The 12568-nt window shown below is 52.8% G+C and overlaps 1 protein-coding gene across 4 annotated transcripts in view; it reads right to left on the reverse strand.

The window, feature by feature from the left end:
• Positions 1–3515: 3515 nt before the first annotated feature.
• Trpv4 (transient receptor potential cation channel subfamily V member 4) overlaps positions 3516–12568 on the reverse strand; it is a 36446-nt gene continuing 27393 nt past the window's right edge. For all 4 annotated transcript variants that reach the window (XM_029478038.1, XM_021162133.2, XM_029478039.2 and 1 more), the window contains 9 exons: positions 11956–12114; positions 11634–11726; positions 11183–11256; positions 10011–10176; positions 9796–9862; positions 7954–8270; positions 6318–6445; positions 4924–5045; positions 3516–4164 (listed from right to left, as the gene is read on the reverse strand). In XM_029478038.1, the coding sequence (XP_029333898.1) occupies positions 4007–4164; positions 4924–5045; positions 6318–6445; positions 7954–8270; positions 9796–9862; positions 10011–10176; positions 11183–11256; positions 11634–11726; positions 11956–12114 (1284 nt within the window). In that variant the 3' untranslated portion in view covers positions 3516–4006. The remainder of the gene's footprint in view (positions 4165–4923; positions 5046–6317; positions 6446–7953; positions 8271–9795; positions 9863–10010; positions 10177–11182; positions 11257–11633; positions 11727–11955; positions 12115–12568) is intronic.

Genomic DNA, 12568 nt, shown 5'->3' on the forward strand with positions numbered 1-12568 from the left:
CCCGGCAGGACTCAATCACCAATTCATACGCATACATCGTGTCACATACAACGGAGAAAGTATGTTTACTAACTTGGGGGAAGTATTAGGGCTACCTACCAGCTTAGGCTAGAGATATGGCTCAACGTTACCTCTAAGGCTGACGGTCTGAGTTCAATCTTCAGTATCCACATAGTAAAGGGGGAACTGATTGCCTTATGACGTCATGGTATGCGTGTCCCACCTCCCACCCACCCCCACACACAAAATAATTTTTATTTAAAAAGGGCTGGAGAGATGGCTCAGCGATCCTAGATTCACACACGAAGTCAGCTTGTGCAGTCTGTTAACGCCAGTTCCAAGGGATCTGCGCCCTCTCCTGGCTTCTGCAGGAACTGCATGCTCATGGTAACAAACGTGAAGGCAAAACACCCGTACATAATAAATATATATACTAAGGATACCAACTTTATAAGACTCCCCGAAAGATTTAAATGGAGTGACACAGAATCCCAAAGGGGTCTGTTAGCAAAGGTGGGATTGTACCACCTATGAGAAACCCTAGAGACCCCTGCAGAGAGGGCACTGGAACCCTGGAGACGCAAGAGTACACGAAACTGGGGTGTCCACACAGGCTTGCTCCTGAGCAAACACCCCTGCGCTTTGTTCCAAGCACCGAAAGGGTGGGGTGTGACTCGATGGCAGAGGGCTTGCTTAGCGTGCTTGAGACCCTAGATTCCACCCCAGCACCTCAACACTAGAAAGCGGCATGAGCCTCCGGCTGGGAACAGCAGATCTACATAAACTATGATTTATGGATTATGACGTCGCTTTGTGTCGTTGTGACGTCACTGCCCGACCGTGTCATCACAGGCCGTCGTTGTTTGCGTATTCCAAGTGAAACACCTAATTCTCAGAGCGACGCATGCAATACCACAGAGGGTGGGAGCTTTGGCTCTCTCGTTTTCACCCCGCAAAAATAGTGTCCCACAGATCACTAGCTCAAGGGGGAAAAAAGGCGAAATTAACAGAATAGCCCCAACCCAGGCGGATCACTTTCACACCATTGTGGAAATCCGAAAATTTTAAGCAGAATCATCCCAAGTTGGGGGACTGTGCTCAGGCAAACTGGCATTTGTAAGCTGTGGGACCAGGTGTGGTGTCTGTCATGTTCTAACCCTTAGGACACTTCAGTCTGGCAGGCACGGACCCCGGGATCCAGTTCAGGGACAGCATGGGAGAATCCTTGGCTGCTGGAGGGAGGGGCTGGAGGAACCAGGGTGCTTCAGCTGGGAGAAGGGAGGGTTCTCATCAAGGGTGGGCTGTAAAACTTTGCTGGGTGGTTTTTTCTGTTTATAAAGGGTCTCATGCAGCCCAGGATTGCCTTGAACTCATTATATAAACTGTGGGGTTTTGAGACAAACCTCTTTTGATTGTCTCACTATGCAGACCAGGTTGGCCTTGAACTCACAGAGCTCCGTCAGACCCTGCCTCTGAGGCTTGTGCCACCATGCCTAGCTAAAGGAAAAAAAGAAAAAGAAAAGAAAAAGAAAAAAGAAGCCAGGCAGTGGTGGCATACGCCTTTAATCCCAGCACTTGGGAGGCAGAGGCAGGTGGAGTTCTGAGTTCAAGGCCAGCCTGGTCTATAGAGTGAGTTCCAGGACATCCAGGGCTACACAGAGAAACTGTCTCAAAAAAAAAAAATCCTTTAAAGTCTCCTAAATGAAACATAGCCTTTCTTGGTGGCATTGCTGAAGGTCCTCTGCGGGGGTGGGGGGTTGGGTGGGGGGAATAGGACCATTACATATACTGCAGCCTCTCTGGTCAGAGAGCTATGCTGCTTTGATCCACTAGGGGTCACTATCTCCCTGTTGCCCTCTCCCACTTAGGTCGATTACTGCTTCCTGTCCGCTGATAGGCTGAAGTGTAAGACACAATCTTGGCCAATATTTCGAGAACACAGGCTAGGCTGACGGGGTCTGCGGGTGGGAGACGGAGGAAGAGGCATCCCATTCTGTCCTCTGGAGGCACCTGGATCTGGGCATGTTGTGTCCCTGCCGGAAGCCAGTGGGGTGTGGCCTGCACACCCTGGAGGGCCTCACCTGGTTAAATGAATCAGAACCCTGGAATTCTCTGCATCAGTGCCCTGATTTTTAGATTTCCTGACATCTGGGATGATGAACACTAAGTCTTTTGTGGACTGGCTATCTGAACCACGTGAATGTATATGGCCACTTCAGCCATGGTTCTGTCTCTCTGGGGAATCCCGAGGTGTTACTGTATCTTCATTTCCTTTAGTGGCCAGATTATATTCCATCATATAGACATACCTCTTTATCTGTTCAGCCCTAAGCCAGGGAAACGGAGGCCTTGACCATGACCCAAGGACTCTGAAAACTCTGGAGGCAAGGCTAGAGCCCAGTTCTCTGCTCTGAAAGTAGAGCCTTCTGGAACTTTCTCCCACATATTCTTCACTGTTCCAAATCGGGGTGGGGGCACCCAAGATGGACAGGGCCCCTCCCTGTGTCTCCAGCACCCACCTTCAGGGAATAGCCAGGGGCCACCTTGTCTTCTGGTCACCCAAAGAGAGAGCCCAGAGCCTGGCTTAAGTACGCAGATGTTTCCACATCAGCCAGAGTCAAGGAAGGATGATGGTGACTTCTGAGAACGCTGACTGGGCTGCCCTTTGGCTGCCTCTCTGGGGGGGGGGGTGGACAGTGGCCAAAGGGCACCCTGGGGAGCCTAGGCTGTTAGCCCCCGGGTGCCTACAGGCAGAGGGGAGTGAGGTCCTCAGGATGGTAAAGTCCTGGCTTCCTCCCCACACAGTGGCTATCACTGGTTCCCTGCCACCGTCTATCCTTCTGACAAGGACAGAGAGGCTCAGAGGGGTAAGAGGTCACATGCCACTTCCCAGCACAAGCCACCATGGCCAATGCTTAGGAAGAGGGGGGAAAGCCAGTCTGTGTGGGGCCCTGGGTTCTGTCCACTGCAGTTGCCTCTCAGACATCATTGCTCCCTGTGGCTGCTTGGGAGAGGATGGGAGGCACTTGCCTGAGCTGGGGGGTCACGGGACATCGGCCAGCTACAGACTCCTCTGTAGACAGGCTGCAGGTGTACAGGGACCTCGCTTTGCGCCAAGAGAGCAGAGTGTCCCGCCAGCACTGCCCAATGCTTCTCTGTCACTAGAATCACTGTGCCTATCAGTGTCCCTCGTCCCTGACGAGCACTGTGACTCCACAGAGAGTCACACTCCTCTCTGCCTCCCACAGCACTACTCCATCCCTATCCACCTCACAAACACCACCTTCACCAGCATCCCACTCTCCCCCACCTCCACCAGCATCCCACCCTCCACCCCCATCAGTTCTGCTACTTTCCACCGGGATCACACCCTCTACATCCACCACTTTCACCGTGACCACGCCCACCACCAGCCTTTTCCCTGCCGCCCACACCCGGGTGCCGATTCTCATTCACAGAATTGTACAGGTGCCCCCCCCCACTCTGTCCCCACTTCCGACCTCACCCTCACTGTGTCCACCGAGAATAAACAAATATTTATTGAGCACCAGCGGCCCCGATCTCTACAAAGTATAGAAGACCCACACTAGCCAGGGCTGCAGCAGGTCAGATATGCGGCAGGTCGGAGCTGCAGCGTCCCTGCACGAGCTTCAGCCCTGGCCAGGTTCCAGCTGCGGGTGGACTCCTGCCACCCCATTTTCCTGAGGAGAGCAATAAATAATGCACAAGAGGGACGGGGGCCTGAGCCCTTCGAGGAGAGGGGCCTTGAGCTGGCTTAGGTGACTCCATGGGAGCGAGCGAGACAGGTAGCCAGGAGCCCCGCCCCCCATGTGGGGAGTAGAGCTGAAGGCAAAAGTCTTGGCGGGACCAGAGGGTCCTGGGGCCTCCACAGAGGCCCTCACCTCCGAGGTCTCATGCGGGTGTGGGAAGACACCGGACAAATGCCGAAATGTAGGTGGGAGCAAAGGCCAAGCCTGGGCTATCTGTCCGAGCTCTGGCACAGCCCCTACAGCGGGGCATCATCCGTCCTCCACTTGGGAGCGTAGCCCTGCTGGTGGCCGTCACAGTTGGGGTTCCCTAGGTTATCCAGGGGTACCACCACTTCATCTGCGCTTGAGTTCTTGTTCAGCTCCACTACGCGGGGCACCACCGAGGACCAGCGATCTGGACAATGAAAATACAGAGGGGGGAGGGGGAGGGTTAACGGACTATGCAAGCATTGAGCACCACTGCATACTGGGTAAGTCACGGAGAGAAGTATTTAGAGGGTATTATGCGCGCTTTACGGAGGTGAAAATGGATTCAGAGAAGTCAAGATGCCTGCCCTGGTGTACACAGGGAAGAGCAGAGATTGAAGGCCCTGTCAGAATGCCCGGGGGTGGGGGTGGAGGTGGGGGTGGAACGCGTTTACCTCCACGTCTCCCCTTAATAAAAAATAAAACAAACAAAACCAGAAAGGAAAGCCGGGCAGTGGTTCCTCCCAACACTTGGGAGGCAGAGGCAGGTGGATTTCTGAGTTCGAGGCCAGCCTAGTCTACAGAGTGAATTCCAGGACAGCCAGGGATACACAAAGAAACCCTGTCTCGGAGAAACAAAAACAAAACAACAACAACAACAAAACACAAACAACAAACCAGAAAGGACTTTTACCCCACGGGGCTGCCTAGAATCTCTCCTGTCAGGCAGCCCCGTCATCCAGCATCATGAAACAGGGAGGGTTGGGGTGGGATCTGCCCTGTGCAGCGGGGGTGGGAATCCACTGGTGACCCCGCCCACCCTCCCATTCTCTGGACAGAACTGCTCAGAACAGCCCCCACCCCCCACCCCGCTCTCAATATCATGCTCACCCCTGCGGAGGCGCAGTAGGGACAGCCCCGGGTCTCTGGTCCCCCATCCCACCCCTGCTCTCAGTGCCACGCTCACCCCTACGAAGGCGACCCACGGTGTGGGAGAAGCCATAGTACTGGTAGATTTCGCTCTTGCCAGGGTCCTCGTTAATGATGCCCAAGTTCTGGTTCCAGTGAGACCAGTTCACCTCGTCCACCCTGGCAGAGAGAAGCAGAGTGGGGTTTTTTTTTTTGAGGGGGGGGGTGGTGGCTTGCCACACTGCTTCCTGCCCCATCCCTAGGTCATCTCTCTAAGTCAGCATTTCCCAGCATGCCCTCCTCACAGAACCAGATCTCCCCTCCAATCACTTTCTACAACCCCACTAACTGTTTTCCCTGCGCTTGGCAACTCTCATCGCTCCCCCCCCCCCCCCCCCGGCTTCTCTGTGCTCATGCGCAATAGCTCCCTTTTCCTTGCTTCTGTGACCTACTGATGCTTTGGGCATCTTCTATCAATGAAACCATAAGATATGTGCCCTTTCACGGCTGGCTTCTATCATTTAGCCTTTTTTAAAAGTCCACCCACACTGTAGCAAGGATAAGAACTTTATTCTTTTTAACGGCCAAATCATATTCCATTGTATGGATATACCAGTCTGTCTCTCCATTCCTTGATGGATACATTCCTTGGTACCGGTTTCTCTTTTTATTAGGACATCCGTAAAGTCTGGTGATAGTCTCGTAGGATAGATTTGTGCGTTTTAACGTTATTTTGTTGTTGTTCTTTTTCATGCAACTTCTATTTGTCGAGCAACTGCATATTGGTTGTACTGAGCAAGGGAGATGCATTTGCTGTTATCATTTCACTGATGAGGTAAACCCGGGTCACAGGTATCCGGGTTTGCGGGGCTTCTTTTCTGAAGGTTACGAGACACTGGTAATACAGCGTCAGACTAGACTAGAGGGGGTGCTGTTACCACCCCATTCCACAGATGAGCAAAGCCACTGGACCTGTCTCTCAGGGGCGCACTATACTCTGCTTTGGCTGTAAGCCCTTGGCAAGGAATAGTTTGCCTTCTGACAAAAAAAAAAAAAAAAAAAAATCGGGGGAGGACTTCGAATGTGGGTGACTGCACATGAGTTAGGGAGTCCCAAGCCCTCAAACTGATGATCCTTTGGTCCCCTCATCTCATCCTCAATACCTCACCTCCCCATAGGCGGCAGACAGAGGGTGATGCTCTGAAATAGCCCGCTCCATCTCTGCCAGGCTCCGTGGAGCCTCTAGGCATCCCAATATCCTAACATGTATAGATGCCAGCTTGAAAGTTCTAGATGCCCCAGGAGGCGGGGCCATCATTGTGCCCAGTTCACAGCTGAAGGGACTGAGGCTGAGAGACTTGCCCAGGACCACGCAGAATCTTGGCTGGGTTGTGCTGAGACACGCATGGCAGGAAGCTCGTCTTCCCTGGAGCCCGTGGCTCCCGACCTCACCTGAAGCACCACCTGCGGTCTGGAGTGCCATCTGAGCTCTTGCCCACAGTCACCATCTCTCCGGAGCGGAATGCCTTCCTCAGGAACACAGGGAAGGAACGCTCGATGTCCAGGATGGTGGTGGCCCACTGCCAGGGGGAAGGTCATAGGTGCTAAGTTTCCCAGCAGGCACCTGGGTCACATCAACCACGGGCCAAATAAACTCCCTTTTTCCGTTAAGACAGGATCTCACATAGCCCAGGCTAGCCTCGAACTCCCTGCGTGGCTAAGGCTCTCCTGCCTTCACCTTCCACGTGCTGGTGTGTATGGATGCACTGCCGTGGTCTTTAAACACTGGTCCTTATGAATGCTGAGCTAGGTGGGCAGAGAATCAGCCAGGAGCTGGAATTTGAAAGGGGCGGGGGGAGGGTCCCTCCACTTTTTTACACTAAAAAATTTGAAAACAGGGTGTTTCTGGGGAGACTGGGGCCCAGAGAAGTAGCAATGTGTGAAAGCTATGAGCAAACCAGAGAGTGGGGGTAACCTTGGGGTGGACATGCACAGTTAATTTCCAGGTGTGTGGATGCACACGGCCCTGGAGTATGTCACCCAGAATCTCAACTGCGTTCTCCATCTCTGAGTGGTGGGCCAGGAACTTCACTGAACAGGTAAAATCCACCCCCAGGAGAATACTGACAGCCGCCACAAGGGGGCACCAAAACGTTTGTTCAGGTGGAGGGGGATGCAAGCACGGCAAGTCCATCTTGTTTGGCTTTGGGTCTTGTGTACTGTCTGTACACCAAGCCAGCTGGCCTGCCTTCAGGATTCTCCTGTCCCAGCCTCCCCTCCTGCCATAGAAGCTAGGAGTATAGAGATCATATAAAATATAGAGACATGAGTTCCCACAAATGGTTTCAGACACGAGCTTTACAAAATGGTTTGGGGGATCCAAACTCAGGCCCTTTCGCGTGCTGCGTGGCAAGCGCTTCACCCACTGAAGCTCCAGCCCCTCGTCTCATTTCTGAATCAAGATGGCGCATCGGCTCAGCACAAAAACTCATTAAAACGCCCCTGCTGCCTGCTGTGGTTTGAATGTATCCCTAAAAGTTTCTGAGGTCCTGTGTGTTGTCTGGGTTTGAAGTGTGAGGCATTCGTTATAGTCAAGATTAAGATTAGAGGATGCCAGCTTCCCAGCCCCCAAAACCATAAGCCAAATGAATCTTCACTCTCACTCCTTCAACCCTTTGGAGACAGGATTTTTCTGTGCAACCGTCCTGGCTGCCCTGGAACTCTCTCTCTGTAGACCAGGCTGGCCTCGAACTCAGAGATCCACCTGCCTTTGGCTCCCAAGTGCTGGGATCAAAGGCATGTGCCACCACCGCCCTATATCCTCATTTCTTTTTAATAAATGGCCCTACTTCAGGGATTTATGTTACAGTGGCTCGAAACAGAAGCAGACTCTCTGAGCATGCTCAGTGCTGACAGAGCGCGCGATCATGCTGAATGGAGCCAGCGGGATCCCGTGAGCTGCACCACAGATGAAATGGGGGAGAACGGAACGGGGGAAGGGTGGACAAAGCAATTATAAGGCGCAGGCAGCGGCCTCACCTGCCTGGGGCATGCATGGAAGGTGGAGGAACGCTCAGGCCAGCCTCACCTGCAACTTCCAGATGTGCTTGCTCTCCTTGGACACCTGGCCCACGGTCTCGCCCATGAGGGCAATGAGCATGTTCAACAGGAGCACGAAGGTGAGGATGATGTAGGTGACCAGCAGGAGGATGAAGACCACGGGGTACTTGGCGCTGCTCAGCATCTCCAGGTCACCCATGCCGATGGTGAGCTTGAAGAGGTCCAGGAGGAAGGCGCTGAAGGTCTCGCTGTCGCGGCACGCAGGATACGTGGGCACCGTGCAGTTGCTCTGGTCCTCGTCACAGACCTTCATGTTGGTGCACGGATTCAGCAGGGTGACCAGGGCTGCGGGAGGGGCAGGGGAGGCTGAGAGGTGCTACCCCACTAGATGGGGATGAGGGGGTACAGCACTGGCCTCTGTCAGCCAGCAGGAATCCAAGCCAGCAAGCACACACAGACCCTCAGGGTGCCTCCGCTCTCCCCAAACTCTCTGGATTTTTCAGAATGGAGTCTAGAGCTACCCAGCCTTCGTAATGTTCTCTCAGGGCACATGTGGCACCTTCAAGTGACAGGTGGGTGGGTGTGCTGGCATCCAGTGGATGGAGTCAGGGATGCTGCTATACCCTACAATTTATAGGACAAGGATAGCCACACCCCACCTGTCCCCAGAAGCGCTAACACAGCATTTTACTTGCAGACTCCATGCAGGCTCCTTCCTTCCACACTAGCCAGAGACGCTGGTCCTAAAGGCCCTACCATAAGGGCCCCCATGCCTGTAAACATTCCAAGCTGTTCTTCTCACCATCTTTTCCTGCTAAGCCTGGATGGGAGTTATGGCAGCAACCAGCTACCAGGGGCAGGGGGGAAGGCTGAGGCCCTGCATTCAGCGGGCTGAGGAGGCTACAGTGCCTTCAACTAGAGAGCATGGTGAACACTTTTCAGTTCACACATCATTGCAATCTAATTGCGTAGTGGATGCTCCAACAGTGGGTGTGGAGGACTCTGAGACCTGAGCTACATCCAACAGAAAGATCATTCTGTGATCCATTAGTAATGTCTGCTTTGGGCACAAAAGTGAGTAACAGGAGCACGTTGACCTCATCAGGGTGAGGAGGCTACAGTGCCTTCAATTAGAGAGCATGGTGAACACTTTTTCAATTCACATACCAATGCAATCTAATTGTATAATGGATGCTCAAACACTCTGTGTGGAGGATTCTGAGAACTGAGCTACATCCAACAGGAAGAACATTCTGTGATCCATTAGTAATGTCTGCCTTAGGCACAAAAATGAGTTATAGGAGCATATGTGCTGTGTGTTATATGTGCCTCTGACCAGTGACCTAGTGTATCTGACCTGACCTGTAAGTTTCATTTTCAGTTTGCTTCACGGAAGTAGCTCACATTCCATTTCTGCATTTACTGGCCTAAAACAATGTTTTCATTACATTCACTTATTTGGGTGTGCCTATGTGTGTGAGCACCTACACACCATGGCACACATGTGGGGGGACAAGAGGTCAGATTTCATGAGTCGGGTATCTCCTTCCACTCTGTGAGTCACAGGGATCAAACTCAGGTCATCAGGCTTGACAGCAAGCACGGTTACCCAGAGGCAACTCGCTAGTCTACATTTAGTAGCCTTTGGACACATGTGGCTTTACATGGCTTCTCTGACCTGAGACCGCTCCTCTGCAAAGTAGGACGATGCAGCCTTTTGCTTTGCAGTCTTTCTGGGAGTGGGGAATGGAGCTTGACTGGCCTTGACCCATACCTAGGGATCTCAGGCAGGGATACCCATTGTCCGCAGCCCATGGTGGCTTCCCCTATAGCCCTCGTTCCTGCCATAGCACTCCAGGTCCACGCTCACCTGAGGCATAGCCGATCATGAAGAGCAGGTACACAAGCAGGAAGCGGAAGAGGTCTTTGAAGAGGATCTAATGCCGGAAAGGGGCCTGGTTAGAGGTATCGTGGGGGAAGGGCACACAAAGGTTTCTCAACTCCCCACTCTCCTGTCCCACCTTTCTCTCCAAGCCCCACCCTCAGGTCAGGCCACAGAACAGGCACGCAGAGGCCAGCCCAAACCTTCTGAATCATGATGCTGTAGGTCCCCGTCAGCTTCAACCCGCGCGTGAAGTACAGCGCATTCATCCAGCCCAGGACCAGGGCGAAGACCATCACGGCCAGGTAGGCCTCGATCCCAGCCAGGTAGAGCGCCGCAGAGACAACCACCAGCACAGAGTAGATGAAGCTACCGGGCAGCAGAGAGGGCGAGAGGGCGGAGAGAAGAGGGGATGCTAAGATTATGGATGAGGAGAGAGACGTGTCTGCAAGTCCTCTGGGCCACCAAGGAGTCCCAGTGTCGTCGAGATCCCAGAGGAGAAGAGTGGAGACCCAGCCATCTCAGCGTTCAGTGGATGAAAGAGCTCCATTTCCTGTTCCTTTTTGACAGGGTCTCTCTATTATGTATTGCTGGCTGTCTTGGAACTTGAAATATAGACCAGGCTGGCCTCAAACTCACAGAGATTCTCCTGCCTCTGCCTCCTGAGTGCTGGGATCAAATGCATATGCCACCACCACCTGGCTCCAGACATTGGATCCTAGGCACTACAAGACCCCCAAAGCCACACCTTCTGGACTTTTAAAGAAAGATGCAGAGGACTGAAGAAATGGCTCACTGGTTAAGAGCACACACTGTCCTTGCAGAGGATCTGAGTTTGATTTCTAGCACCTATATCAGGTAGCTCACAACTGCCTTTAACTCCAGGTGATCTGATATCCCAGGACTCCTCGTGAACATACATATGCACAAATAAGTAATAATTAATATAAAAGAAAATGGTAAAAAAAAAGAGTAGGAAAGAAAAAAGAAAAGAAAGATTGATTCAGAGGTCTGTGGAGATTTTGTGGCTAAATCTCATTGTTGGACAAGATGTAGCACACATACATTGATTCCCACATTCTGTGACCTAGGCAGACATCAATAATCGATGGCTGCACTTCTCCCCACTAAACAGAGATAGTATTACAATTCTTAATCGCAAGCAGGCCCTAGCATTCAATCAGTGTAAGAGGTCAAAATTCTTTCTCTCCATGGTATGGATCAACCCCCTAGCAAGCAAGCCTTGGCCCTGCCCAGCTGTTTGATTATGGCTGCCTGGCTGGGTGAAGTCATTCCTGATAGTGTCACCTCTCTTCTCCCCACTACCTGGATGACGTCTTCACCCAGAAGTGTTTGCCCCGAGACTTGTACTCACTAGAGCAACTGGAAGGAGCCATCAACGAAGAGAGAATTCACTCCAGGGCATTTCTTCATGAACAAGTCTTTGATCTGGAACAGAAGAGACGGTGGGAGGAATATTGAGTAAGGAGGAGTTGGGGGAGGACGGAGAAGGGACAGAAAGGAAGGAAGCAGAGTGAAGGAGAGAAAAGAGACCATGGACTGAAGAGCAGAGAATAGAAGTCAGACTGGAGTAGGAAAGGAGCAGGGGAAGATGGGGAGAGGAGGGAGGGGAAGAGGGAGAGCAAGAGGGAGAGGAGGAAGGGGAAGAGGGAGAGCAAGAGGAAGAGGAGGAGGGAGAGCAAGAGGAAGAGGAGGAGGGAGAGCAAGAGGAAGAGGAGGAAGAGGGAGCAGAGGGGGAGGAGGGAGAGGAGAAGGAGGAGGAGGGAGAACTGGGTAAGCAGGTGGCACTGGGACCAAGCACTCACACTGGTAAAGAAGAACAGGACTCCTGTGAAGAGCGTGATGACCTCGCCAGCCAGCCTCAGGTAGTCCACTGTGGTCCGGTAAGGGTAGGGTGGCTGGGGTGGGGGAGGGGAGATCAGATGCAACAGGTCCTCCCCTGCCCCCAACACCAGCTCCCTGCTGCCCCAAACATCTGCGTCCTCAGCAGCTTCCTCTCCTGTCTCCCCCAAAGTCTCATCCAGGCTGAGCCATCTGGGTGCTGGGGCATCTTCCTCCCCACCCCCAAGCTGTCTTCTATCCCGCTGCAGAGGCTGTCCTTGTGCCTGCTCCCCAGTGAGCACTCACCGTGCCCTCCAGTGGCTGATAGTAGGCGGTGAGGGTGAAGATGACCATGGCGCACAGATAGGAGACCACGTTGATGTAGAAGGACACAGCCCCAAACTTACGCCACTTGTCTCTCAACAGTTCGTTAATGGGCTCTACAGCCAGCATCTCATGGCGGTTCTGGGGGAGGTAGGATGTCATGACCACCTTCCCCATGCTGGGGATCCAGGCATGCTCACTGCAGCGTGGCCCCGCCTCCTAAGCCATGCTCCAGCCACACTCTAGGATCCCCAGGGAGCTCAGCACTCAAGGCTCTGCACAATTCCTCCTCAACTAACCCTTAATTCCTATTCAACAGGACCACAGAACAGAAAATTCCTTAAAGAACACCTACTCGGGGCAGCCAAGATGGCTCAGCTGGTAAAGGTGCCCGCTAGGCAAACCTGGGGACCTGAGTTCAGTTCCTGAAACCCATACAAAGGTGGAAGGAGAGAACAAATCTCATGAAATTGCCGTCTAGCCTCTATACACACACTGTGGCACATGTGTGTTTACACACACACACTAGCTATAATATCTACTGTAGCCGGACTTGGTGTCACCCACCCGTAATTAAAGCACTCAGGAGACTGAG

The sequence above is a fragment of the Mus caroli genome, unplaced genomic scaffold (assembly GCF_978045245.1).
Source record: "Mus caroli unplaced genomic scaffold, Mus_caroli_1 scaffold_4, whole genome shotgun sequence".
NCBI lineage: Eukaryota > Metazoa > Chordata > Mammalia > Rodentia > Muridae > Mus > Mus caroli.